Source organism: Diadema antillarum, unplaced genomic scaffold (assembly GCF_040938485.1).
Source record: "Diadema antillarum isolate AM-2024a unplaced genomic scaffold, OU_Dant_1.0 seq00000978_RagTag, whole genome shotgun sequence".
Taxonomy (NCBI): domain Eukaryota; kingdom Metazoa; phylum Echinodermata; class Echinoidea; order Diadematoida; family Diadematidae; genus Diadema; species Diadema antillarum.
Genome location: NW_027271818.1, coordinates 246,020 through 272,403, shown reverse-complemented (window position 1 = coordinate 272,403; position 26,384 = coordinate 246,020). Strand labels below are relative to the sequence as shown.

The following is a 26,384-nucleotide window of genomic DNA, read 5'->3' as shown; positions in this document are numbered from 1 at the left end:
AGGCTATATATTGCTTACTGGCCAGAATAAAGATTCAATGGGCAATTAAAAGATCAACTGATTTCACATCTTTCACCACCGCTTCTTCTGGCTTCAAGGACACCATCATATACACGAATGATTGGGTGGGGTGGGGGTGGGAAGCAATGTTCCTCAACTTTCTTTTGCCCTGGATGGCTCCAGCAGATTTTCAAGTCACAGATTTCCTTTACAGATTCCACAGAGCTCTCTCTTGAGCAGTCACGTTTGGGCAGCTGGCGGGCTTACTCACGTCAAGTTACGAGTGTCACAGGGGTCACCTTACCTCGTTCGTCTGACTCACAAAGGCCGTCGAGCTCGCCTCGGTCCAAACCCTTCGAGACTGCAGAAAAGCTTCCAATATTTCTAATGCGTGTATTGCTCGCATCAAATGCCTACCCATGAATCAGAGCACAGACCTTACCTCGTTTTATTCCTTTCTTTTTTTTTCACTTAATACGGTTGATGCCTCATGATCTGATTCACAAGGAGGTGAGGTAAAGTTCTGCAGCTGTGGCTTGTGTCTGGACTCCGAATTTTGGAGAGGTCAAGCTTGCGAGGGTCACGGGGTCATTGAAGCTCCAGCTTGGCGATCTCAGCCAGCAGTTGCTCTTCCTGGGTCAGTTTTTCCAGCTGATTTTTCTCGAGCTCCTTCCCACTCGCCTGCTGCTCCTTCAGCTTCTCAATCTGCTTCAGTTTCTGGGGGCGGCAACCGAAGAGGAAAATACAAAAAGAAAAAGAAAAATGCAGAGACGCAGGTTATCACATGTGGGTCACAGGCTAGAATCACTATACTGTAGATGTTATTTTCGGCTGGGTTTAAATTTTGTGAATTTCGCAAATCACAGTTGGATCGCGAATTCAACAACACGGGAAAATGTCGCCAGGTGCTAGGGTAAAGGTGCATATAAGACAGCATTGACGTCAGTTCGCAAGAACAACATCTTTCCTTCTGTAAGAAAGTGAAAGCACGTTGAATTTTCTTTATTTTTTCTTCATATTGTTGTCCACACATGACGTCATAACCTCTAGTAGTCTCCTCATCCATCAGTTCCAACATCAAAACTTTAAAAATTCTTAACTCTTGCATCGATTGTCCAATTTTCCTCAAACTTTTACTCATGTGTTCTACTAATGTTGCTATTGTACTTTCACTCAATTCATATTTCTCTGTGGGTTTTGGTTTCCTTAAAAAAAAAAAGAAATAATGATGAAAAAGTTAAAGTCATCTGATACTCATTCTGGCAGACCTTGTCTTCACCCTGGCCAAATGTCTAGAAATCAGTGCATTACGAGCACTTTATAGTTTCTGCCATGAAGGCTTGGAGAGAACCACATCCACTCATATGCGCACTCACAGAGTCGAGACTCATCTCACCTTTCTGAGATTCTTGAGTTTCTTCTCTGCCTCAACGTCGGCACCGACTGCCGGAGCTGGGGCCGGGTCCGACAGGATGAAGTTGGCCGTTGCCAGAGCAGCTCGCTGCTCCGCGGATCGCGTGTCCTGTGGTTGGAGGGCGAGTGAATAAATATCACATTTCATCTACCTCATTTGATGAATCCTTGATTCTGATTGGCTAAAAGTCGAGGGGCATAAATGCTACAATTGTCTTCTGCTCCACAGGACCCAAAGTGTAACACAGTACCTAACAGTCCCAAAGTACAATAAGGCCCTCTTCCAGCACATACAGTGTATGTGGTATGTATGTGGTACATATGTTGTACGTTAAATTGTTGGTGGGTTCTTTAAGTCTGTAGAACATTAATGTACCAGTGCACTTGTATTGCAAATGCTTTACTTCCATAGCGAGGGGAGTGACCCTTGTCCTCTGCGATTGCAACGCAAATGTCTACAGCAGCGCTTGATGTATGAAATGACTCATGTCGTTGTGATTGACCAGGTAAAATTTCATTCCATTTCATTCAGTTTACAAAATCAATCTAGTCTGCTGTTATCATTAGATAAATATATGTTAAGAAGGAAAAAAAAAATGAAAGGCAGAACGAAGGAAAGAATGAAAGAAAGAACAAACACAACATGTAAAGCAGCATCTCACCATGTTAGCAGTATCCTGCTTCGCCTTGGCCTTGGCCTCCCGTTTCTTCTTGTTCTTCAGAGCCGACTTGGACAGATTCTGGTCTACAATAGCAACATTCCAGGCAAGATGTCAAAATCATTTATCTGCCTTGAGCACAGAGCAGGTTGTCTTCTTTGTACACCATTTAATAAACTCAAGAAATTTTGCACTTTGCCTTCTTCCCCCTCCCCCCCCCCCAAAAAAAAAAATAGCAACATAAAAGAAAAGTATGTTTACGCCACTGAAATGGAACTTGAACTAAACACAAAAGAGAAATTGTGATAATGAGGGTTTTACCACCTTTTCTCCTGAAAACCACTGATAAACCACTCGCAAAATTGTTTTATGGGTCCTAATTAGCGCAATATATGGTGTAAACAAGTATTGTGTTGCCTATGCTGAGGATGGTACTGTGATGAAGTCGGCAAAGGATAGGTTAATCATGATGCTGAAATTTAAAATGATGGAAGAGAGGATGATTATGATGATGATGATGATGATGATGATGATGATGATGATAATGATGATGATGATGATGGTGATGATGATGATGATGATGATGATAATGACAGATATGATTCCATTGATGGTGATAACATGAACAATGAAAATGATAACAGGATGAAAACTGCAATGGTTGTTATGATAATGAATGCTAGTACTAACAATAGTTACGTTCAGACGGTGATCCTTAACCTCAAGAAAAGCTATCTTTGCGGATAAGCTCTGGCCCCCTATCTACGATGCCCATTCACACAATGAAGCTTATCCTCGAAGGTAGCTATCCTCGGGGATAGGCTCGCTGCCCTCCTGCAACTACACTTATCTACAAGTTTCTATGAACAAGTTCTGTCTCATGCTTAACTACGAGTGGGGATCCCTCGCGGCTTGTTGATAGAACACTAGCCCTGTGATATCACGTCGATAGATATTTTCAAGTTAATTTCAAATTAGCTATCAATGAGTGTTTCTACATAGTGCTTAACAACGAGCTTATCCTTGAAGATAGCCATCCTCGAGGTTAAGGATCACTGTCTGAACGTAACCAGTGACGCTGATGATGACGTAAATGTTATGATTATGACGATAATGATGATGAAAGCATACTTTAAAAAAACAAACAAACAATATAGCAAATGTGCACTTCACAGTTATAGTTATATAATGTTGATGTTCCAGGCTAATCCTAGGATTAAACTTGTCCTAATCTGGCTAATCCATATCCCACTTACTCTGAGCCTGTTGCAAGGCCTGTGGTGGCTCATCTTCATTCTGTTTATGGAGATAAAGCAAAAAAGGGGAAAGCACAGAAATGAACACAACTACACTAAACTTGAATCTTAGGACACCATTTGTATATTTTGTGGTGGGTTATTTGAGGAATGTTGAATTTATACCACATCTACATTGTATACCCATAGAGCAATTGGAAGATCAATTGTGAATGCATATCTGTCAAAAAAGAAAGAATAGAAGAAAAACAATAAAATGCCACCAGACATTTTTCACAAATAATTTTTCAGCTACAATTTGTATATGTGAAAGGAGTGGACTCTCATGTTTTCAAGTAGTAGATTCCCAGTCAAACCTGGAATTCTGCATCCCCACCCCCTCCATGCAAAGAATATGAGAGCCGTGCTGAAGGATTCACCTTTGCAGATTGGTATCATGGTAACCTCAAGAGACATTCATGTCATAGTAATCCACACAAATCACCCATTGCTTTACAGACTGATTGGCAATCGATCTAGTATTAGCGGAATGACGATTTAACGTCCACTTTTTCAATTCTGCAAGGCATAAAAATGACCCAGTAGACCAATCTTTGATTTGCACCCCATGACCAAACATTCATCTTGGGTTGGAAAAAAAATATCCATACGGATACAATCAAATATTCAAGCATATGAAACAAAACCAACTAGATTGAACTGAAACATGATCACATGCATGTTACTGAATATTGAAAAAAGAAAACAAAACAGTATGCATCTGCGTACTTCAGAAATGCTGTCGAATTACACTTTGTTATCATGGTTGCTATGGAGATTTGAACAAGTTTTACAATTTTTTGTCAGGGGAAGTACAAATACCTTTAGATGTCTAGATAAATACTTCCAAAGCACATATTGGTCTGAACTGATCACTCAGCAGAGACAGCCAGTTGAATGCACTCTCATGGTGATAACTGGGAGTGGGGGGGGGGGGGGATGGTCCATAAGCTTATGTGTGTTATGAGTGCCAATTGTCACAGAAATCCCCATAGAATTGTACACGCTGCCCAAAGTCTCTGGCACAGAAAGGGATATTCACCAATTTGAAGGAAGATGGTTTCCCCCGGGCGCTTGGCGGCCGGTACACCTCCTTGGACGCCTGCGGCTCACTGGACTGGATGATCGGCGCGGTGGGCTTCGAGATCACCACGTCCTTGAAGAGCTCTGCAGGCAACGTCTGCCAGACGATGTCGAAGATGTACGTCTTGTCGTCCGGTGCCACTTTCTCGTGAAGCAGCGACCCAGACACATGCCAGATCTTGTACCTTTGTTGGTGAGAGTTGCATGAGAAAATGGGGGGAGAGTTCAGAGCTTGAAATCGTGTTGCAGTTTTTGGCCATCGGGAACTGATTTCAACGTCTGCTGTGCATCACATTAGAGACTCTTTCGGCACAATGCACTACACGTTTTGCCATTTACTGTATGCGCTATTGTATCGGGACAATTAAACTCCCAGGACATTTACCCCCCAGCTAAATACCGGTTAGTGATAGGGTTAGAGTAAAGACTAGGGTTAGAGTTAGGTTTAGGGTTAAAATTTGGGTTAGGGTCAGGATAAGGTTCAGGATTAGGATTAGGGGTAGGGTCAGGGGAAGGGTCAGGGGTAATTGTCTTAGAATCATGTGCCATATATTTAGTGAATACAACATTTTGTAATTTCGGTCTTTTTAAGACAGTTTTGCGAGTGGTTGAAGAAGGAGGCATCAATATGTGGCAAAATTCCTCTTACCCATTCCCGACACGTAGCCTTGGCGCGCAGACAGCGGTGGCGTAATGCTGACCATCCGGTGACCACTGAAACACTGTCGCGTCCGCTGCCTGACTCTGGGAGATCATCTTGAGGCTCTTCCTGTCCCAGATTTGCTGCGAGAGGAAAAGAGTTCATGATTAAACCCTGTCCATGCTATCAGCTAGTCTGTCTGAGTGTTAAAGTCTATGGCACTGTGAAGCGTTAATCTCCAGTAGGTTAAGGGGAAAGTTTCCCCAAATATACATACGTGGACCAACGAATGCTGCCATATTACTAGAACACATTGGTGAAGCTTGAAGAAAATAGGACAATCCATTCAATAATTATGAATTTTTAGAGTCTTGGTGGCACCATCGCTGAATGAGAAGACTACGAGTGATAATTGGCACACACAGCAAAGCTTTAAGGTGTATTGCAACCGATGGGTCTCCCGTCTTATGTACCTGACACTAAGTAACCATGGCAACTTAAGACGTAGAACAATTCCCTCTCCTGTCCTGATGTGCAAATTTTCATACAGTTGCAAATTCTACGGCATCAATCATGATATATCTCGACCAACCACATCTCTTTTGGAGGTGATTAACGACATGTAGGGCCTATCCAGAAGAGAACCAAGAAATAATGCTCTACTCACTATATGACCCCTGAGATTGGCGAATCCTCCAAGAGCAAGCAGTGTTGTGCAGTTAAGGTTATATACGCAATTTTCTCAGATATCTTGGGGGGGGGGGGTGGGGAGTTAATAAACAAAATGGCCACACTCAATGGACCTTTCTCACCACATTCATTGTTGTTGATTTGGTTGGCCTATTCTTTATACGGTTTTCCACAAGGCTCATTCTTCTCTGAATAAAATTTGTTTTGTATTTGGTGACCTTTAAACTTTACCTTCCACCACTATCATACTCCTGAAAAGAATGGTACATAGAGTATCTGTACATAATTCCCCTCTCCCTCCTTCCTGTCAACATTACATTGCCACTGGACATTCTTAGCTCAAGTAATGGCTGTAGAAATGCATTGGCAATCCAAACATGTAACAAGGGTAACCGCGTGTATCCATCTTGGGGCCAAGGCATAAAAAGTGGATGGGGCAGTAAGTATGATATTATTCAAACACTGACATGTAATTACACATGCACAAACTATGGCAGTGCCACGTCCATTCCTGAAACTTCAGCATGAATCAATACTGATGAGTTCAAAGGGCAGAAACAATGAAAAAGGATATTGGTTCCTTGCGGGTTGAAGTAGACACAGTTCCGAGGTCCCGTGCCAAAGTCGTAGACAGGCTCACACTTGAGGTTAAACAGTGTTGCCTTCGCGGGCATGACTGAATTGCGATATTCCCTTAAGGAAAATGAGGTACGATCATACAATTCTCTGCAGAATAGCACAATCCAAGCTTTCGGATCAGAGCTGCCCTTCGATACAGTTGTCTTCACGAGGGTTTAATTTTCGCGAATTTTGTGAATCACGGTTGGACCGCGAATTCAACAACACGTGAAAATGTCACCATGCGTAATAGTGCACTTATGAAGGTCCCTGTGTCAATTCGCGAAAACAACATCTCGCGAAAATGTCTGTGACCTCTACATTCGCTAAAATGTCTGTACGTGAAAATAACAGCGTATACAGTACTGATATATGCATGTACGATATTTTGTACATTGAATGACTGATCTAATCATACCAGCATGTGCAAATAATCAGTAAGAATGCTGTGATGTTTAAGTGAGTACAATGTGCAATGGGGAGGATTATTCATCATGAAACATGTACAACAACTCCTGCCGCTTGACACCCTGCCAATTCCTTTTGCATCCAGAAAAAGCAATTCTTACAAGTGTATTTCATTACCTTTGAAGAAGACAATTCTATGTATTTCACTTGGCTGTCTACACTCAGTGACACTGTGGTTGGATCACACAAGCCATCCTGACACTTGCATAAATTTGGTTTCTGCACTGCCCTGCATTATGGCATGCAATTGCCTGCTAAGTAGTCCCCTTAGTCAAATTTTGGTCATGTCAAATTTACGAATCATATCAGGTAGTTCTTGAAATGCATAATTTTTAGGACATGCATTGTCACGTAAAGTTTAGACCGTATTTATGCATTGGTTTTCACTGCAATAACATACTTGGAGTGGTGATCTTTTTTCTCCCTGTTTTTTTGGTCACAAAACTTGTTTCAACTGGTTCACGCATTGGTACATACTGCACATTCACTTAATCATTTACTCTCCTAACACTAAAAGTATTGTCTTCTGTGAAACCTGGCAATGAAAAAAAAAATCAGTTTATAATGGAATAGTTAATCATGTCAACAACCTGTAATCAGTGATCATGCAAGACTTCTTGGTGCATAATCTGTCTACTCCTTTTCTTTCTTACTCATTCTTTATTTATCTTTCTCATAAGTGGAGCTACATTTTTTTTCACTTAAACCCTTTTTTGTACATGCTTTGTGAAATATCAAATTTTTGGAGGGTTAAAGTGATACAAGCCATGCTTTCTATTAAGGCCCGTCCACTTTTGTCTTGTCCTAGCCTCTGTTTTGTATTAGCTTTTGTTGCTAAAGTATACATTTTGACTTTCATTTACGTCATGAAAAAAAACAACATCTTATTGTAATGCAGTAATAATTTTATTGTAGTTATATATGTGTTTACGTTTATGCAAACACAAAGTGGAAATAAATTCAAATCAATCAATCTATCATCAACCAATCAATCAATCAAAACAGTAGCTGCTACTGATGCATGTGAATGCATGTTACACCTGGTATATCAGTTTCAAACTTGCTGATCAAATAAAGGATACAGCCATAGACGACACAGAATTCTGTGGAGTTTGGATTCCAGTCGACGCTGTATATCGGCCCCTTCTTGCCTGCAAAGTACAGAGCAAAACGTGAAACATGCTAGAACCTTGTTCCTACTTCTGGCATGCCAGAAAAGCAAAAAGAGCAAGTCCTGGATACATTGCTGCAATGGTCACACAATTCCACGTAAAATTAGATATTTCTCAATGCTTTTTGACCTGTAAAGGACCAAGGATTGAAATTGGTAACAATATATCAGACAGCTGGAGAAAGATGAGGAAATTTAACCATAAATCAAAAAAAAGCCAAAGTGTCGCAAAGTCATATCTATGCTGATACATGGAAACGTCCAATTTTTCTCCCCCCCCCCCCCCCCCCACTGGTCTACACAGTGAAAAAGGTTCTCACACAGAGTGCAGACATACGCAGGTGACTCCCGTTATAACAAAATCCTCCAGACCAGCAGTTTTCTTTCAATATATCAAAATCTCATTATAGCCAAACAGTCAAGTATGTAAAGAAATATAGATAATAATTTTGGAACCTGAATATCTATTTCATTCTAAAGAGAATTTCGTTATAACCATGTTTGTTATAACAGGAGTGCACTGTTCAAATTCATGAAATTCTTCCGTCAAGATGTTTTCATTGCAACTGATTGACAAATTGCCCTACATCGACGTAAATAAGCACTGAATTGATCAGTGTTTTGGTAGTAGCCATGATTAGAAAAAAAAAAAAAAATATATATATATGTCACCGACGGGACAAATAGGCGTCCACTCGGTATTTAAGTAAATACAAAAGAAATATAAATATCAAAGTGGGAGAGCAATTTTCTAAATCTGTTGTTCAAATAAGAAGACTGGGGGAGAAAGAACGACGCACTATTAGCAATTCTTTTAAATTGAATAGTACATTTATTTATTTATTCATTTTTTAGATCTGAATAACAATTACAAAACAATATATTTTGGAATACAAGAATACAAAGAATGAAATTAAAATGTAAACCTAAAACAACGCAACACTGTGTTCAAGGTGAAGAGCTAAACCATAAGAGCTACACCATCTTCATCGTGATCAACTCAGGCGTTAAAACAGGAGACAGACAACAAAGTCCTGACAAACTCCGTGATGGAGAGAGTATGCCTCAGCCACCGATATTAACTGGTGTTAAATGTGGATAAATTATCCACAAAACAAGCGAGAGTGCGGGGTGTCCGGTAACGTTGGACTCGGATCAGCTCAGTGGATGAAAGCGTTCTTTTGTTATGATTTCTTCTATGACAACAACAAACAATTGCGCATGCGCATTAACAAAAATACACAGAAATAAGCAGTAGTAAAGGGGGCATACGTGTTGAAATATTTTGTATCATAACACTCACCCGCGCTTTAAAATTATTGTTGTCCTCAACAATAAGTGAAATTAGACTAATATAAATTAGATGAACAAAGTTATTACATTAATGTGACAAACATACTAGCCTGCATTAGACACTGAGGTGGAGTGCTCGCTTCCATAGCGTTGTGGTTTCCTCCTCGTTCTTGTTGAGCCTCGACATTTTTCTAGAGTCTGCGCCGCTTCCTTGACCACAAGTTCCTCTTCCTCGTCATCACTTGAGAACGTGCAGGCAGTAAGTAGATTTCGATGGACCGTTTTGCAATTGCCTTCGTCGTTATGTATGACATAAACGTCCTGTTGTGGCATTCTACTTTCTACAGTCCATGGAGTTGCCAGCCACCTGTCTGCGAGTTTCTGCCTACCAATAATGGCTTTATTGGCTAATAAAACTCTGTCGCCTTTGCAAAACGGTGCTTCTCTCGCTGCAGTGTCGTAGATCCCTTTCATTTTCTTGCGGGCAGTGTCCGCTTGTTTCTCGGCAGTGCGATAAGCTTCCCGTAGCGTGTTGTGTAGATCGCCAACATAGGCTGATACTTCCTGGGGCTCGTCTTCATCAACATCGTCGTTTCCAGCCATGAGATCGAGAGGAATGCGAGGCTCACGCCCAAACATCAGGAAGAATGGCGAGTAACCGGTACATGAATGCCTTGTGGAATTGTAGGCATGTGTCATTGACTCCACATATTCTTTCCAGTTAGGCTTCTGTGAAGGTTCTAGTGTTCCAAGCATGTTTAGGAGAGTTCCGTTGAACCTCTCAGTCATTCCATTCCCCTGGGGATGATATGGAGTGGTTCTGCTCTTCTCCATGCCAAGGACTTCGCAAAGTTCCTTAATTACAGCTGCCTCGAAACACCTGCCCTGGTCGCTGTGAATGCGTTCTGGTATGCCATAATGTACAATGTATCTACTCCAAAGTGTCTTTGCAACAGTTGATGCCGTCTGATCCCTGGTGGGGAAGGCTTGTGCGTGTCGGGTGAAGTGATCAGTTATCACCAAGATGTTTTCTAGTCCACCTCTTGACGACTCCACGCTTAGGAAATCAAGGCAAACCAGTTCAAGTGGTCTTGTACTCTTGATCGGCATCAGTGGGGCTCTCGATTTGCATTCCTTAGTCTTCCTGACAGTGCATCGTCGACATCGTGAGATATATTGTTGGACAACAGATTTCATACCTGGATAGAAGAATCTGTCTTGCATGAGAGCCAGTGTCCGCTCAACACCAAGGTGGCCCATATCTCGGTGTGCTCTATGCAGTGTCTTCTTCCTCATGCCCTTCGGCAGAACCAACAGCTTGTGGTCATCCGGCCTGACATACCATAGAACTCCCTCTTCACAAATCTCTAGACGATTCCAATGACGAACCAGCATCCTCACAGGGACCTTTTCCTCCTTCAGTTCCCGTGATTTGGGTTTGTTGCGCGTCTGAAGCAGCTCAATGACGCGCTGTATAGTCGTATCTTGTCTTTGACATTGGGCGATTTCACAGAGGGACATGCCTGGAACCACCGTTGAAGCCTCTTCCTCTGCATCACGCACTTCCATGGCATTGACTTGAACAACTTTTACTGGCGACGGGTCCTCTTCTGTGCGAGTGGTTCCTGAACAAGAGAGATCCAGCGTCCTTCTAACATCCTCTGACGAGAGTCTTGAAAGACTGTCAGCATTATCATTTGACTTTCCTGGTCGGTACTTGATATCGAGGTTACATTGAGCCAGATCATTCACCCAGCGTTGACCGTGCGCATCGAGGCGTGCCTTTCCGAGCACATACGTTAGAGGATTATTGTCTGTCACTGCAGTCACCTTCCTACCAAGAACGTAGTCTCGAAACTTCACGGTTGCCGCCCAATGTAGCGCTTTGAATTCCAGCTTGTGTGCTGGATACCTTGCCTCTCCGGGTGATAAGCTTCTGCTGGCGTAAGCAATCACTCGCTCCTTCCCGTCCTGTTCCTGAGCTAAGACTGCTCCTAGACCAGATATGGATGCATCAGTCTGTAGAATAAACGGCAGTTCAAAGTCAGGATATGCAAGAATTGGAGCCGATATCAAAGTCTCCTTCAGACATTGAAACGCTTCTTGACATTGCGGTGTCCAGACATCAGCTACGGCTGATCGTTTGCCTGGTTTCACCTTGCTTCCAACCAGAGCGAACAATGGATTAGCCTTCTTAGCATAGTCTCGAATGAAGCGTCTATAGTATCCTGTAAAGCCGAGGAAACTTCTGACTTCCTTCTTCGTCTTGGGAATAGGCCAGTCTTTCACGGCTGCGATCTTTTCCGGGTCGGTAGCTACGCCTTCCTCTGAAACGACATGCCCGAGGTACTTCACTTCTTTCCTTAGAAAGTGACATTTACTTGGTTTCAGTTTGAGGCCATGCTGCCGCAACCGGGTGAAGACGTGCTCCAGTCTTTTCAAATGTTCCTCCAGAGTAGAACTAAAGATGATTACATCATCTAGGTAGATCAATAACTCGCTGAGATGCATGTCACCGAATACCGTATTCATCAAGCGCTGAAAAGTCGCTGGGGCGTTCATCAGTCCAAAAGGCATTCTTGTGTATTCATACAGTCCCATTGGAGTAGTAAAGGCCGTCTTCTGCCGGTCCTTTTGTGCCACTTGGACTTGGAGATATCCTGACATCAGATCAAGGCTTGTGAAGTATTTAGCTTTGTGCAGCGCATCCAGAGATTCATCAATTCTGGGGAGGGGAAAGGCATCGCGAACTGTACGGGTATTCAACTTCCTGTAATCCACACAGAGCCGAATTCTACCGTCTTTCTTCCTGACGATAACGATCGGCGATGCAAAGGGACTTTTACTTGGTTTGATGATCCCGGCTGCTTGAAGCTCCTTCAAATGGTCCTTCACTTCACTGAAGTCAGATGGGGAAATTCGTCTGTAAGGCATACGAAAGGGGGTCGGGTCAATAAGAGGGATGTCATGGACTATTGTGTCAGTACATCCAAAGTCTTCCGGGCCCTTGGAAAAGACATCTTCGTTTCTCTGCAACAGTTCCTCCAGTGCCTTCATTTCGGGAGGCGTCAGCTCACCAGTCGGTAGGTTCAAATCAGGAATCTGTGTCTTGACATCTTGACTGAAAATATTCACCAATATCTCTTGAGGGGAGGCATAGTCTTCCAACTCAATTTCTTTGCCATCAGCTTCATTTTGGATCTCCGGCATTTGAGTTACAATTTCTAACTTCCCAAGTGGTGTATTTCTGTTCAAAGTCATTGTGTTTGCAGACATGTTAGACACTGTTACCGTCACCTTCTCGTTTTCGACAGGAGAGAATGTAGCATCTACTTTGATATCGTGCGAATCATAGCCTTCGACCAGAGCCATAAAACTGCGCCCACGTGTGCACTCTGGAGTACTGGCCCTGATTTCCATGCGCTGTCCTGGATTTATTGTTAGCGGTTTCTTTCCCTCAAACCGTATATCTCCAACGTATCCAGTCTCGTCAGCAAGATCAAGGCCATCACAGTTCAATACCTGGAACGCCAAGAAGTAGGGAGTCGACATCTCCTTTACTTTTCCCATGAAGTCCTTTCCGTACATCGTGTGAATTCTGTCACGGGATGCACGTAGAGCATTGGTGCCTAACAAGCAAGATACTTGTCCATCCTGTCCAATTCCTGGGACTATCAAAGCCGGCACCGATTTCACTTCAGTCCCGAGCATTTGAATGTCTAATAGGATGATACCGTCATGAGGAATGTCTTGACCTCCGGCTCCTTCTATTCTTACAGGACTTAACTGAATTTTTTGCTTCTGGAGGTGGGGGTTGCTTAAGACAAAGTCTTTTGTGATCGTCGTTACCTGAGAACCAGTGTCTAAGATAGCCATACACGGTTGACCACAAATCATCACCGTAGTGCTGTTCACTGGTCCTATTAACGATTCACCATGGCCATGCTTCACCTCTCCTCGTTTAGGGCTGCGTTGCTCATATACTCCTACACCCACAGATTGCCCTTCATCTGCGGGTCGTCCTAGTTTGACTGCGTACGAAGGGTTGGGCAGGAGCTGGCGATGTGCCCAGGTTGTCTGCATCGGTAACAGATCAACAGTTGTCGGCGGGTCTGTCTTTCTCCTTTGTTAACTTGTTCCTTTTCTTGAAGCCGCTGTTCAAGACTCTTGATGTGACGGTGCTGTTCCTCTATCGTTTGATGGAACAGGTCCATCTGTCTCTCCTGAGTAACGGCCAGCTCGTTCACCATCTTCATAACTGTATCCAGATCTTGGGTGTTTCCTTCTTTCCCTTCCTTCGGCCTGGTCTGCTGTCTGTACACTTGGGCAGAGGCATGTTTCTCTTCCGCACCGATGACCCGTAATTCTTTCCGAAGCTCCCGGAATGACATGTCTCTTGGCCTCATTGGTGCCAGACGGGCTCTCACCTTCTGATCGCGTAAGCCGTACATGAACTGTGTGGTCAGCATAGCGTCACGGACCGACTCTCCACAGAGGGCTGCCTGGTCACCACGATCTCGTGCAGTCCTTAGTTTAGCCTCTAAAGCTACTGCATACTCCGACGGCGTCTCATTGGCTTGTTGCGTGCGTGAGTAGAAGTTTGCCATGGGTGATGATGTGACATCACTATCCCCATACTCATCGAGCAGTTCTCTGAATGCCCTCTCGGCCGACAGTTCTCCTCCCTGAAGCTCTAGATTCAGGACCAGGTCACGAGCCCTACCACCCGTGTGTCTGACGACTTCGTTAAAACTCGCGCGGGAAGAAATGTTTCCTCTAGAATCAAGGAGGTAACGCATGTCACGCACCCAGTCATCAACACTCATACCCCCTTTACCTGTGAACACATTAACACTTTTCAACTGCTGTGATACAAGGAGCGTCGGGGTAGAGCTGGAGTAGCGTCCATGATGAACTTCTGGGGCAGGCATCGGGTCGAATCCGGCCAGCTGTAGGGGTGATAGCCTTGCTGTCGTCATGCTGGGTGTACGTTGAGAAACGGGGGTGTCACATGGTGATCCATTCGGCGTGATGGGAGACAGATGCGGTGGTCCTGGTGTATCCATCGTGGTCAGGTAGTCCTCGGTCCACAGTCCACAGTGTTGCGTTGGTTTTGTTTAAATCTTTATGAATTTAGTTATAATATCGCTAAAACACAAATTGCGGTGATTGTTCTTTCATTCAATCTTCCCGGGTTTCGGCACCAAAAAATTATGTCACCGACGGGACAAATAGGCGTCCACTCGGTATTTAAGTAAATACAAAAGAAATATAAATATCAAAGTGGGAGAGCAATTTTCTAAATCTGTTGTTCAAATAAGAAGACTGGGGGAGAAAGAACGACGCACTATTAGCAATTCTTTTAAATTGAATAGTACATTTATTTATTTATTCATTTTTTAGATCTGAATAACAATTACAAAACAATATATTTTGGAATACAAGAATACAAAGAATGAAATTAAAATGTAAACCTAAAACAACGCAACACTGTGTTCAAGGTGAAGAGCTAAACCATAAGAGCTACACCATCTTCATCGTGATCAACTCAGGCGTTAAAACAGGAGACAGACAACAAAGTCCTGACAAACTCCGTGATGGAGAGAGTATGCCTCAGCCACCGATATTAACTGGTGTTAAATGTGGATAAATTATCCACAAAACAAGCGAGAGTGCGGGGTGTCCGGTAACGTTGGACTCGGATCAGCTCAGTGGATGAAAGCGTTCTTTTGTTATGATTTCTTCTATGACAACAACAAACAATTGCGCATGCGCATTAACAAAAATACACAGAAATAAGCAGTAGTAAAGGGGGCATACGTGTTGAAATATTTTGTATCATAACATATATATAACCCAGTATACTCATTTTCATAATGTCTGAAATGTAATGATGACCAAAGACGGTAACATTTGATGGTATTTCATTCCTATGGAAATGATAATCCATCTGAAAAAAAAAGTAACCAAAACATAAAAACAACAATGAAACTGGTTCTAACAAGATCTGGGCTGGGCAACAAAGGAATATCGGAATTCTCGTTCACACCTTTCCCCACGCAAGCCGACTTCTAGCGGTTTCACTCACCGAAGGAGACGTTGGAGCTGTCTCCCGTCACGGAGAGGAAGTGCAGCGACGTTTCGCCGTAGTACGAACTGCCCGTGGAATCCACCTCCTGCGTCGCTACCACCAAGACCGCCGATCCTGGGATGAGAGAGATGCAAATGCGGATGGGATATTGATGGGAAGTGATTCCTGGAACTTAATCAGAGTTTTGCCTGGTTATGGTGCTTAACCCCAAAAAGCCTTTGTTTTGTTTTGTTTTGCAATCTTTTCCAAACCTTGCTGTAGTACGTTTTTCCACTAAAAAAACAACATAATTCCCATGGCTTACACGTACATGAGCATTCTAGGCCAAATCTTAATTTTGTACATAAATTTGCATAATCACTTAATTATTGATTAAGAATGAAAGGATTTAGGAGGGCCAATTATAGTCTTGTAGATTGCATCCCATGAAAGATGGGTAAAAAATTTCATGGCTGTCACGAGTTCCATAGCGGATATCTCGGGGGGGGGGGGGGGGGGGGGGGTTGGGGTTACAACAAGTCTTTTTCCATATAATTTATACAGGCAAATGGAAAATTTTGCAGCATTTCATTTGTGTGTGTGTCATAAATACGGTTGTAAAGATTGGTCTAAAATGGAGCAAAGGGCATAAAGGAAAAAAAAAAATTCTTAAATGGGATAACCAGACACATTAAATTTGGGGAAGATGGAAGCCCATTCCCCTGTACTCTGGAAAGTCACCAGAGTTCAGATCTAGAACCTAAGTTTTGACCTACACTGTACCGATGAATTTTGTATTAGAGGCATGTTTATTTGGGCACACAGTTTAATACACAGTTGGGATAAGTATGTGGGTCACTTCAAGGTCACTCCGTTAATACCTTTGCGGTTCCACAGCATCTCCACCTTGTCTGCCTTGTAGAAACTCTTGTTGGCCAACATGGACCCCGGACCATCGAATTTGGGATATTGGAACAGACGGACAGCATGCGGTGCTCCCTGACAGACAGAACAAATGCATGGAGCATCACATTCATCGAAGATTTGACATCTGCATGTTTAATGAATGCTCCCGAATCCATGCGTTTTGCATGTAAATGTCTCAAGTACGCTTTATCTCTTCTAGGATCATGTGAAGACTAGACAACCCTGTAATAATCTTACAAGAAAGATGATAGCCAAAATAATAATAATACAATCAATCATATAATTTTTTAGATTGTTATTCCTGTTAATGTCATTGTAACAGAAATAGTAACAATACATGTGTTCATGTTTTTATCATAATTACCACTATCATCATCATAAATATAACAAGGAAAAGTAGAAATTACGCGGTGCGTAACATATGTCCCCGCCGGAAGTAGCATTTTGTAACAAAATGTGCAATATAGGTAAAAAATCAAGGTCAAAGGTCAAAGAAGTCAAAGGTCAAAATTCTGTGTAGAAGTTTTGAAGCCCTCACCTAGTGCCATCACATAAAGCAAATGGAATCGAAATTGGGTTAAAAATGGCGAAGGAGTAGCATTTTGTAGCCAATGTACAATATAGGTCAAAAATCAAGGTCAAAGGTCAAAGAAGACAAAGGTCAAAATTCTGTGTAGATGTTTTGAAGCCCTCACCTAGTGCTATCACATAAAGCAAACGGAATCGAAATCGGGTTAGAAATGGCGAAGGAGTAGCATTCTGTAGCAAAATGCACAATATAGGTCAAAAATCAAGGTCAAAGGTCAAAGAAGTCAAAGGTCAAAATTCTGTGTAGAAGTTTTGAAGCCCTCAACTAGTGCCATCATATAAAGCAAACGGAATCGAAATCGGGTTAAAAATGGCGAAGGAGTAGCATTTCGTAGCAAAATGTACAATATAGGTCAAAAATCAAGGTCAAAGGTCAAAGAAGTCAAAGGTCAAAATTCTGTGTAGAAGCTTTGAAGCCCTCACCTAGTGCCATCACATAAAGCAAACGGAATCGAAATCGGGTTAGAAATGGCGAAGGAGTAGCATTTTGTAGCAAAATGTACAATATAGGTCAAAAAATCAAGGTCAAAGGTCAAAGAAGTCAAAGGTCAAAATTCTGTGTAGAAGTTTTGAAGCCCTCACCTAGTGCCATCACATAAAGCAAACGGAATCGAAATCGGGTTAGAAATGGCGAAGGAGTAGCATTTTGTAGCAAAATGTACAATACAGGTCAAAAATCAAGGTCAAAGGTCAAAGAAGTCAAAGGTCAAAATTCTGTGTAGAAGTTTTGAAGCCCTCACCTAGTGCCATCACATGAAGCAAACGGAATCGAAATCGGGTTAGAAATGGCGAAGGAGTAGCATTTTGTAGCAAAATGTACAATATAGGTCAAAGGTCAAGGTCAAAGGTCACGACTGAAATTCTGTGTAGAAGTTTCAAAGCTCCCATGTAGTGCTATCATATAAAGCAAACAGAATCAAAATTGGCTCATAAATGACAGAGAAGTAGCAAATTGAAGATTTTGATCACACACGGACGCACACACGGACACACGGACGGACGGACGGACGGACACACGGACGGACGGACGGACAGACACACGGACACACACACGTACGGAGCCCGTTTCATAGTCCCCTGCTCGAACTCGTTCGGCGGGGACAATAATCATTAATGACAGATAGTCACACAGTAAACTAAGCTTTATACACGAAATTTCATTAACTCTCTTTTTTCGCAAAAAATTTGGGCAGAGACAGAACTTATCCATTTAGGACACACAAAATATGTATTACTCTTACTATATACACTGTACCAGGAGAAAAATTAAAATGTGTGACTTTTTGTGTACAAATGAAATGGAAAACTGCTCAAAACCTTCCTCATACATAATTGCCAATTTGTCTGACTCTCAAACTTTATCAGTTTCTATCTTCTTCTTTTTCTGTGTGTGTCTAATTTTCCCCAAAAATTTTCTCTGATCTACTACACTTTTCTGATTTTTCTGTTTTTATATAACACAATGCTAATATCAGGATGGTATTCCCCTCTTAGCTTCCCGAAGTCAGAGGACTTCCACGACCTCTCACCTTATTGCCTGGTATATGGGCCGCCACGTGAGGGGGTGATCCAGCCTTGGACATCTGGCACATGACTTTGGGCAGGTGTAACCTGTTGACGATTTTTCCTGACGGATCGAAGGAGTAAGAGATGAATGGAAATCCGGCTTGAATTATACTCTACAGAACAGTGGTAGTACAGACATTTTTTTTGTTTTTTCTGCTTTGTTTTGTTTTTAGCTGAAAGATGTACCTGAATATAGTATGTCTTCTTTTGGCATGATGGTCAAAACAGCTTTAATATCAGATTCAAACTTCTGACAACTGACATGATGTATGCCATGAAGACACCATCAACACTCTCAAATAATAATTTGATCGTTGGTATATATAATACACAAATATTTGATGATTTTGTAGCTGCAAATCGAAATAAGAATTAAACATGAGACTTCTTTTCTATCACATGAAAGAGATGACTGAGATTTTCAAACAAACTTTTTTTTTTCATTGAAAAAATGAAACATTAAAGCACTTCATGAGGTCACAACGTAAATGTGGAAGGTGAGAGAGAGGAGGGAGTTTGAAATAAAGTCCATATGAAAAATTTAAAAGATGACATTCGGTTTCCGCAAAATTCAAACATTTCATCACTCTGTGCTTCCTTTGTGAGAATAGTGGCAACAAATACTGATGTGGAACATAGAGAAAGCTCACCATAGTCTCTGTTTTCAAAGAAGTGAATCTCGCTGTTGGCCTGGACAGCACATATCCTTTCATCGTTAGTCCACTGCGGCTGCCTACGGGAACAGCAGGTTAATCTTAATAGCATTTCATTATTACCATTATTACTATAAATATCAATATGTTAGAAAAAATTCTACTGTTCATTTCAGCATCAGAATAATCAAATTTCTTACCATATTTACAAGTACCAAACAAAATGTTCATGCTTAGAATGAACAAATCTTTATAAAGTGTTTCTTATTTTGAGTAGATTTATAGAGTCCAGCCATTTTATATTTGATCTTTTTTTATGTGGTGTAATTCATTGGTATCAATTTCACAATTTTTGCAGCAAACTAGCCCCAGGCCTTGATGAGTTCAAATCTCATTTAGCTAGGGTCATGCCATCAAAGTAATTATTGCTCTTTCTGAGGACATCACCATCACTTTAACCCTTACACTGCCAGGAAACTAAACCTTGAACTGGGTCAGGAGAGTCACTGTGGGTAAAATACCACATCTGAAGATGAACATGCCCGACAGGAATGAAACTGAAATATACTCCAATGTCTTGAACATTCACAGCACTCAGCCACTGCACTACATTATATCCACATATTTCATCTTTCACGACATTCATCTTTCAAAAATCTTATTCGGTACCATAGAACTGATCAAATATGATGTGGATACCATTGTGCCACAAGTTTAGCCTTACAACAGACCCCACATTCCCATTAGACCCTGCGTTGCAGGGACAGTCGCCAGAGATCTCATCCGTTTTATGACTGACTGTCCGCTTATCTCAACTGTCCCCGAGCTGCGGGGACAATGGGGCTTGGGGCAAGCTCTGCCATTTGAAGCCAGACATTTGCGCATGTGCACATTTGATGAATACTGCTGGATGCTATCAATCATGCACATAGGATCACTCTCCCCTTCAAATCTTGTCCCTGGACTCCACTTGCTTCGCGGGAACAGGGGGACAAGTCCCATCCAACATTCACATTATGATTTTTGAGGAGAAAGTCCCAAAGGGCGGGACTTTCCCCATATCGCAGGGACTAATGAGAACACCAGAACGGAGTCAATCAATGTAACACATCCCAGTGCGCAAAGTGTAATGTACACGTACCACACTTTGGGCTCAAGGCTCACTGCATATGGGAATCAAGAAGCTTACCATGCATCATGTTGACGTAGAATATATGACTTCACGCATCTTCCAGTTGCGATGTCCCAAACATTCACGTTGGGATTCGGTCCAGTCATCTCAGGCGTGACTGTATATTCAAAATGTGTGACAAACATTGAGATGAACTTGAAGGAATATTATCGGAATGACATGAATGCTATAATATGGCTCTCAAGATTTCCGAACACTGAACAGCATCTGACATGACACTAAGGACAAGTTTAAAGTGTAATTTGACACCAAGGACAGGGTTTAAAGAGGTAATCTATACTATTAAAGGACAGATTAAAATGTACATCTGTACTTCTACACTAAGGGCAGGTTTATGGTGTAATTTTACACTACTGAGGACAGGTTTAATGTGTAATTCTACACTAGGGACAGATTTAGAGTGACACATTATTCTCCATCATGTTCAAGTTGATTTTAACATAACAGGAGTTGATTAACACTAAAAGAATGGTTCAAAGTTTCATCAAATTTGGTACAAAAAATAAGAGAGTTATAGAATTTCAGAATTTACAAGTTGTCTATGACTAGTGACATTGATCATAACCATATTCACAAATTAGTTCAGGAAAAGATGTCATCAACTCACAACTCTTACAGTGTTAATGCACAAAAAATATCATAATACATCTTTAATTAAATGTGCATTCGGCAACTACACTATTTACAACCCTTTCCCTATAAAAAGCCACCATTACAAGGTCATCAAAACGTGACAAAACTTTTCTCGGTGAAGGATACAAGGCTTCGTTTTTGGGCATCAAGTCAAACAGAGAAATGATGTGATGATTTGTGTGCAGGTCAGCGGGAAACTTGTGAGGCGATGACATCATCAAGTCACCTAATTTGCATAGGTGGTTGAGACTTGTATTTCTGTGCCATGCACAAAGAGGTTACATACTGCTAGCACTAGAGTGGTGACTCGCGATATGCCCTGTACAATTGCTCTGTGAACTCGCGGAGCAAGGTATGCCATTACTAAGTGGGATACGTCTCTGGAAAAGGTACCCGGATGAATCGTTCATCGCTACACGTGTGTATGCAGTTTCATGGCTGTCATCTGAATTTTCAGTGGTTTAATAATTGGAATAAAATAGATTATCATCAATTTGTATTACACATAATAATATGAAATTCAGACAAAAGTCATGTACCTCATCTCTTAACTCCAGTATTTGTTATCTTAAAGCAAAGGGATATCCTTTAAAACAATCGGCAAGTGATATCTGGAAGGAAACACTTGAAATTGACTTGAACTGAAAATGAACAAAAAAAGAACAAAAACAAACAAAAACAAACAAAACAAAATAAGATGGATGAATTAAAGGAAATATCTGCACTCACCATAGTAGACCTCCCATGTAGCTAAATATTTGCCTTTTGGGGAAAATGCCAGTGATGACGTCTTGGGGCGATCCACCTGCAGTAAGGTTTCACAGTTTGGGAGCTGCATCACAAATACACTGAAAAAGAGATAGACAGATAGATAGGTAGATAGATAGATAGATAGATAGATAGATAGATAGATAGATAGATAGATATATAGATAGAGATAGATAAATGGATATTACAAAGATTACCGAAATCATTTACACTCCCACATTTACACTCCCACATCATTGGCTGTAAAATGTCAAACTGGTAATAAATTGAATTCATGATTAATTTTCTTCATGGGTCCAAATTTTATTGTAGTGCTGCAGAAAACACAATACAGGCCATGGTCTGGTTACTATTGTAAAGGTTCCCAGTAATATAGTTTGACAATTTGATATGGAATGAGAAATGAAGTGCTACCAATGAAGTTTATGAAATTAAACATTTAAAAAAAGATTCAGCAACTTCATACAAATCATTAAACTAGAGCTGCAGTACATTCATATACATCTATACATATTCTTTTTTCCAATACATGACTGAGCATCAGCATGTCTGCAATATTATTGAATTTGCTTGTTTTGCTTGGATCACTTATCAGTGGTCTGAACATGAATGCTCTTTACTAAGCACAGATATGTTATCTTGACAGATTTATTCTCTGCACATGTCACATTAATATCTGTGAAACACAAAAATTACTGTTCAATTCTCTTCCCTTGGATATGAACAGAAAGAAGCATAATAATAAAAAAAATAATAAATATGGAAGATGATGTTGATAAGTTAGTCAAGGTCAGGAAAGACAGTAGCAGAGGTAACATACCTTTGACCATTGCAGTATGCAAACTGCCTGCCCTTTGGGCCGAAGACCATTACATTACATTTGGCATCCCTGCAACAGAAGAGTGAAATAAAAAGTCAAAGGTATTTGACAAAAGCAACAATAACAACAGAATGTAACAATGATAACTCAGAAGTCACACTTTTGCTTCCATTTTCTGATCACTTTGATGTTCCCAGAATAATATTCCTTTAAAGGCAGCCGATCGCCATCCCTAATGGTACGTAAACTCCGAACGACCGAAATTTGTGCATGCAATTGCGCAATGCCAGATCGGTGCTATATCCATAAACGTGTGGGACAATGCTACCACTGAGACAAGTGTGTATGTGTGCGTGTGTGTGTACGCATCATACACAAACATTGTCACCGCGAGCTGCGGTGATTGGAGGAGAGAGGCCAGAAGACGCGTGGCTCTTTTGGCCTCTCTTCATGCGCATGCACACTGAGAGTGTGCGTCCATTTGGAAGCTCTCGTGGCTCGCTGGAACAGCCATTGTGGGTTAGGAGATAAGCACAGGGAGCTCTCTTGTAGCCTACCGTATTTTCGCTGACCCATTGAGCCAGCGCTATTGTCATTCGGGGGTCACTACATTTGATACAGAATGGGGGAGGCAGCGTGTTCCGTTCGTCTCCGTGCCGCACAAACCACTCGCCACGACTGAGTGTCTTTAAAGGAAGAAGTGTGTTTTACAAGAATAGTCAACTCTGATGTGTGATGAGCAGTAATTACTAACAGCCTGTCTGCCTTGACTTCTTTTGAACTGGACAAGAAACCACCCACCAATAAGTGGGCTGATGATATATGAGGATACACCTGGAAGCTGGACTGCTGCTACACAGCAATCTTCCAGTATCTTCGGTACGATATTGACGTCATGTTGCAAATTTCTTATCATTTCAAGTATGGAAATATTAGGTAGAATAAAATCATAACATAGAACTTGACAATTATTTTTTGCTTAAATCAGGTCATGATATACAGATTAAGCATGATATTTTGCTAATCAATGTTCTGTAAGCATGAAATAGCATATTATGTTGTAAACTTTTCATCTTAAGATATGTGGGTGAATATAAAAAGAACAGATATTTTGATTACGGCATTTTGCCACAATTTATACTGTACCAGATATTACAAATAACAATTCAAAAGTCAGCAAAAGTAAAACCATGTCAAACTTGTCTGACTCAAAACAACATGAAAACTTATCTGTGTGAAATTTCCAAATGTACAGTATGTTGTGCTCGCCACTAAAAATGTAAACAATTTCTTCTAAAAGATTCTTTTCAGATATGCTCATACTCATTATGACCCAACATATGAAATTTCTAAAGGTCACCCATTGAGGGTGCTATTTACCAAGTGTGCATGATTACGATGTTCTACTCACCTTCCAAATGTTTCATTGAAGGCAAACGATGGAGGGCCTTCTATCATGAAGACACCTTCTGTTCCCCTCACTGCAAAGAAACAAAGAAAGACAAAGAGATGACCAGATACATTAAAGGCAAAGAAACACATTGGCACACAAAGAGATCGAAACATTATATATAAATTTGTGACTTTGAGAGTTAATTAAAGTAGGATCATTAGAGCTCAATATTCTCCAGTGATGCCATGTATTAAGTGTATGAACTAAAATTGTCTTTCATAGGCAACTCTTTAAAGAATGGTGCATGAATACTAGATAGCATCAAGGTTAAAGACCCAGCAGTGTGGGAATTTATGGATGGCCTGATTCATTTGCTGCCCACCGCTCGACGGTTGACTACAGTACAGATTCTTTGAATGTGTGTGAACTTGCATAGAGATCAGTGATTTAAAGCTGTACACAGTTTGTTTCGGGTATTCAGAAATGTATCAAAGCCGGGCCAGCCTTACCATTCGGCATTTCATGGTATCTATCCCCATGGCCATGCTACAGTGCTACTGCCTACAACTGGGTCTTTCAAAACTTAAAAAGCACCAGGGCAGGGGGTGAAGCCTGTTTGTTAAAAAGTGCATGAGAGTTTTGGAGGACTCTTAGTACTGTGGACTCACAGAATCTCATCAACATACAGTGCAAGATATAAGACTTGTCTCCAGGTCACCGTGCCATGGTCACTTTACCCACCAGTGCTCACTATCTGCTTTTCATTTTTAAACAATTCTTTTTGTGAAGGCTGTCTTCTTTTAAACAGGAGCATCTGCATTATATAATTGATATGAGTTTACCATCTTCTCTAGTCATTAAAATTTACTAAATTCTACTTTGTGATTCACTGATTAGGTCTTACGATTCGTCTACAGGTATGGTATTACCGGACAGCATGGTAATTCCGGGCATGCACATTTTTGCGTACTATTAATGACATTGATATGCGCGTACGCGCAGGGCTTCGTAGACTAGCCTTACAGAGGGTTGTATAGACCGAAATTGCAAAAAATGCGCCACAAAAATGTAAAAAAACGCTAGTTTAGAAGAAGATGTCAATTTTTTTCACAAGATTTTATCACGTGAAATGTTTGAAATGTTCATGTTAGACATTTTACCGTAAAATAGGAAATTTGAGCCTCATTTGCCAATTTTTTCTTTGTCATTCATTCGGTAGGAATGATGCAAGGACAAGATGCGAAAGACGTCAATTATTCCATTACGAAAATCATGTCCAGAATTATAATGTGATTTTACACCACGCTGAAAGACAACATTTTGGAGAGGGGTGTATTTGAAGTCTATTTTCCACAAATCGGAGTGAATAATTTTCATAATTTTGCCAAATTCTTAATTTCCAGGACTTTGTGAATAACTGATGCTATTTTTGTTCGAAATATCATCCTCTGAGTACGGAATTCAGAGCCACGAAAAAAAAAATGCGTCCAATGATACCATCCACTAGCTCTGTCTCCTACTAACAGTTATATCTACTAGTTACTCTGTCAAACGAGGAATGTTCGCTTGCATTTTAATTTTGCGTATTTCGCGAGCGCCAAGATTCGCAAAATTAAAATGTACGCGAAAGTTCTTGTCTACACTAGACCCTTTATGCATTGAATGCCAGTAGATCTACTAGCAGTTCGCGAAAATTTCATGCCGCAAAAAAGGCTGTCGGCTCCAATTCGCAAAAAATTCATGCCGCGAATTTTGTATCACGTTTTACAGTAATTTACTGTAAAAGTGGATATTTTCGCGCGACTAATTTTTTGCGCTTGGCCAGGTCAAAAGAGTTTCGCGTGTTTTTAATTCCGCGGAATCAAGACATCACGCACAGGAACGTTACCCGTAAGGCAGTCAAAAATATTTGCATGCATTATTTTCACGCTAGTTTCTGGTTGCGCGAAAACTTCAACATCGCGAAAATTTCCACTTTTACAGTAATTTACACAATTCAGTGCAGTGTTTCACTTTGACTCTTGAGCTGAGTCGAGTCTGACACATGTCTATACACTGCCGACTTCATTTTAAGTTAATGGGACTATTAACATTGTTAGACTATTCTACAGCTAAGGAGCTGGCTGGCCGAGAATGCCCGAGATACAGATTCTGTCTGGAAAGTAAATGTATTTACAGTATTTAAAATTTCAATTTCAAAGTATACTGGGCAAATCATACAAACCGGCAAGTTGGGGGCAAGGAACACTTTGAGAAGAAGCCATATTTCCTCGAGTGTCTATCTGCAGCTCTCTCTGCGAATCAGCAGCACAACCTCGCTCGGGTGACTTCACACGTGTGGCATGCATCGCACGACATGGCATCTGTACAGTCGTAGTCGAGTCGCGTCGAGTCGCAGTCGTAGACGCGAGTAGACGTCAATCGTACGACCGTGAAGTCTTTGG

At 41.3% G+C, this 26,384-nt stretch overlaps 1 protein-coding gene across 1 annotated transcript; it reads right to left on the bottom strand.

Annotated features, from left to right (window-relative positions):
• Window positions 1-499: 499 nt before the first annotated feature.
• Window positions 500-26,278, bottom strand: LOC139742073 (eukaryotic translation initiation factor 2A-like). The gene is made up of 18 exons (XM_071652633.1): window positions 26,165-26,278; window positions 23,959-24,028; window positions 22,548-22,616; window positions 21,689-21,807; window positions 20,324-20,423; window positions 19,132-19,214; window positions 18,445-18,542; window positions 16,282-16,399; window positions 15,419-15,535; window positions 7,949-8,017; window positions 6,355-6,456; window positions 5,758-5,798; window positions 5,100-5,233; window positions 4,410-4,635; window positions 3,329-3,368; window positions 2,076-2,158; window positions 1,397-1,522; window positions 500-717 (listed from the first exon to the last, which is right to left on the bottom strand). Exons 1-18 carry the CDS (start codon window positions 26,202-26,204, stop codon window positions 589-591), a joined length of 1,764 nt encoding a protein of 587 aa, XP_071508734.1. The 5' UTR covers window positions 26,205-26,278; the 3' UTR covers window positions 500-588.
• Between the last annotated feature and the right edge of the window lie 106 nt (window positions 26,279-26,384).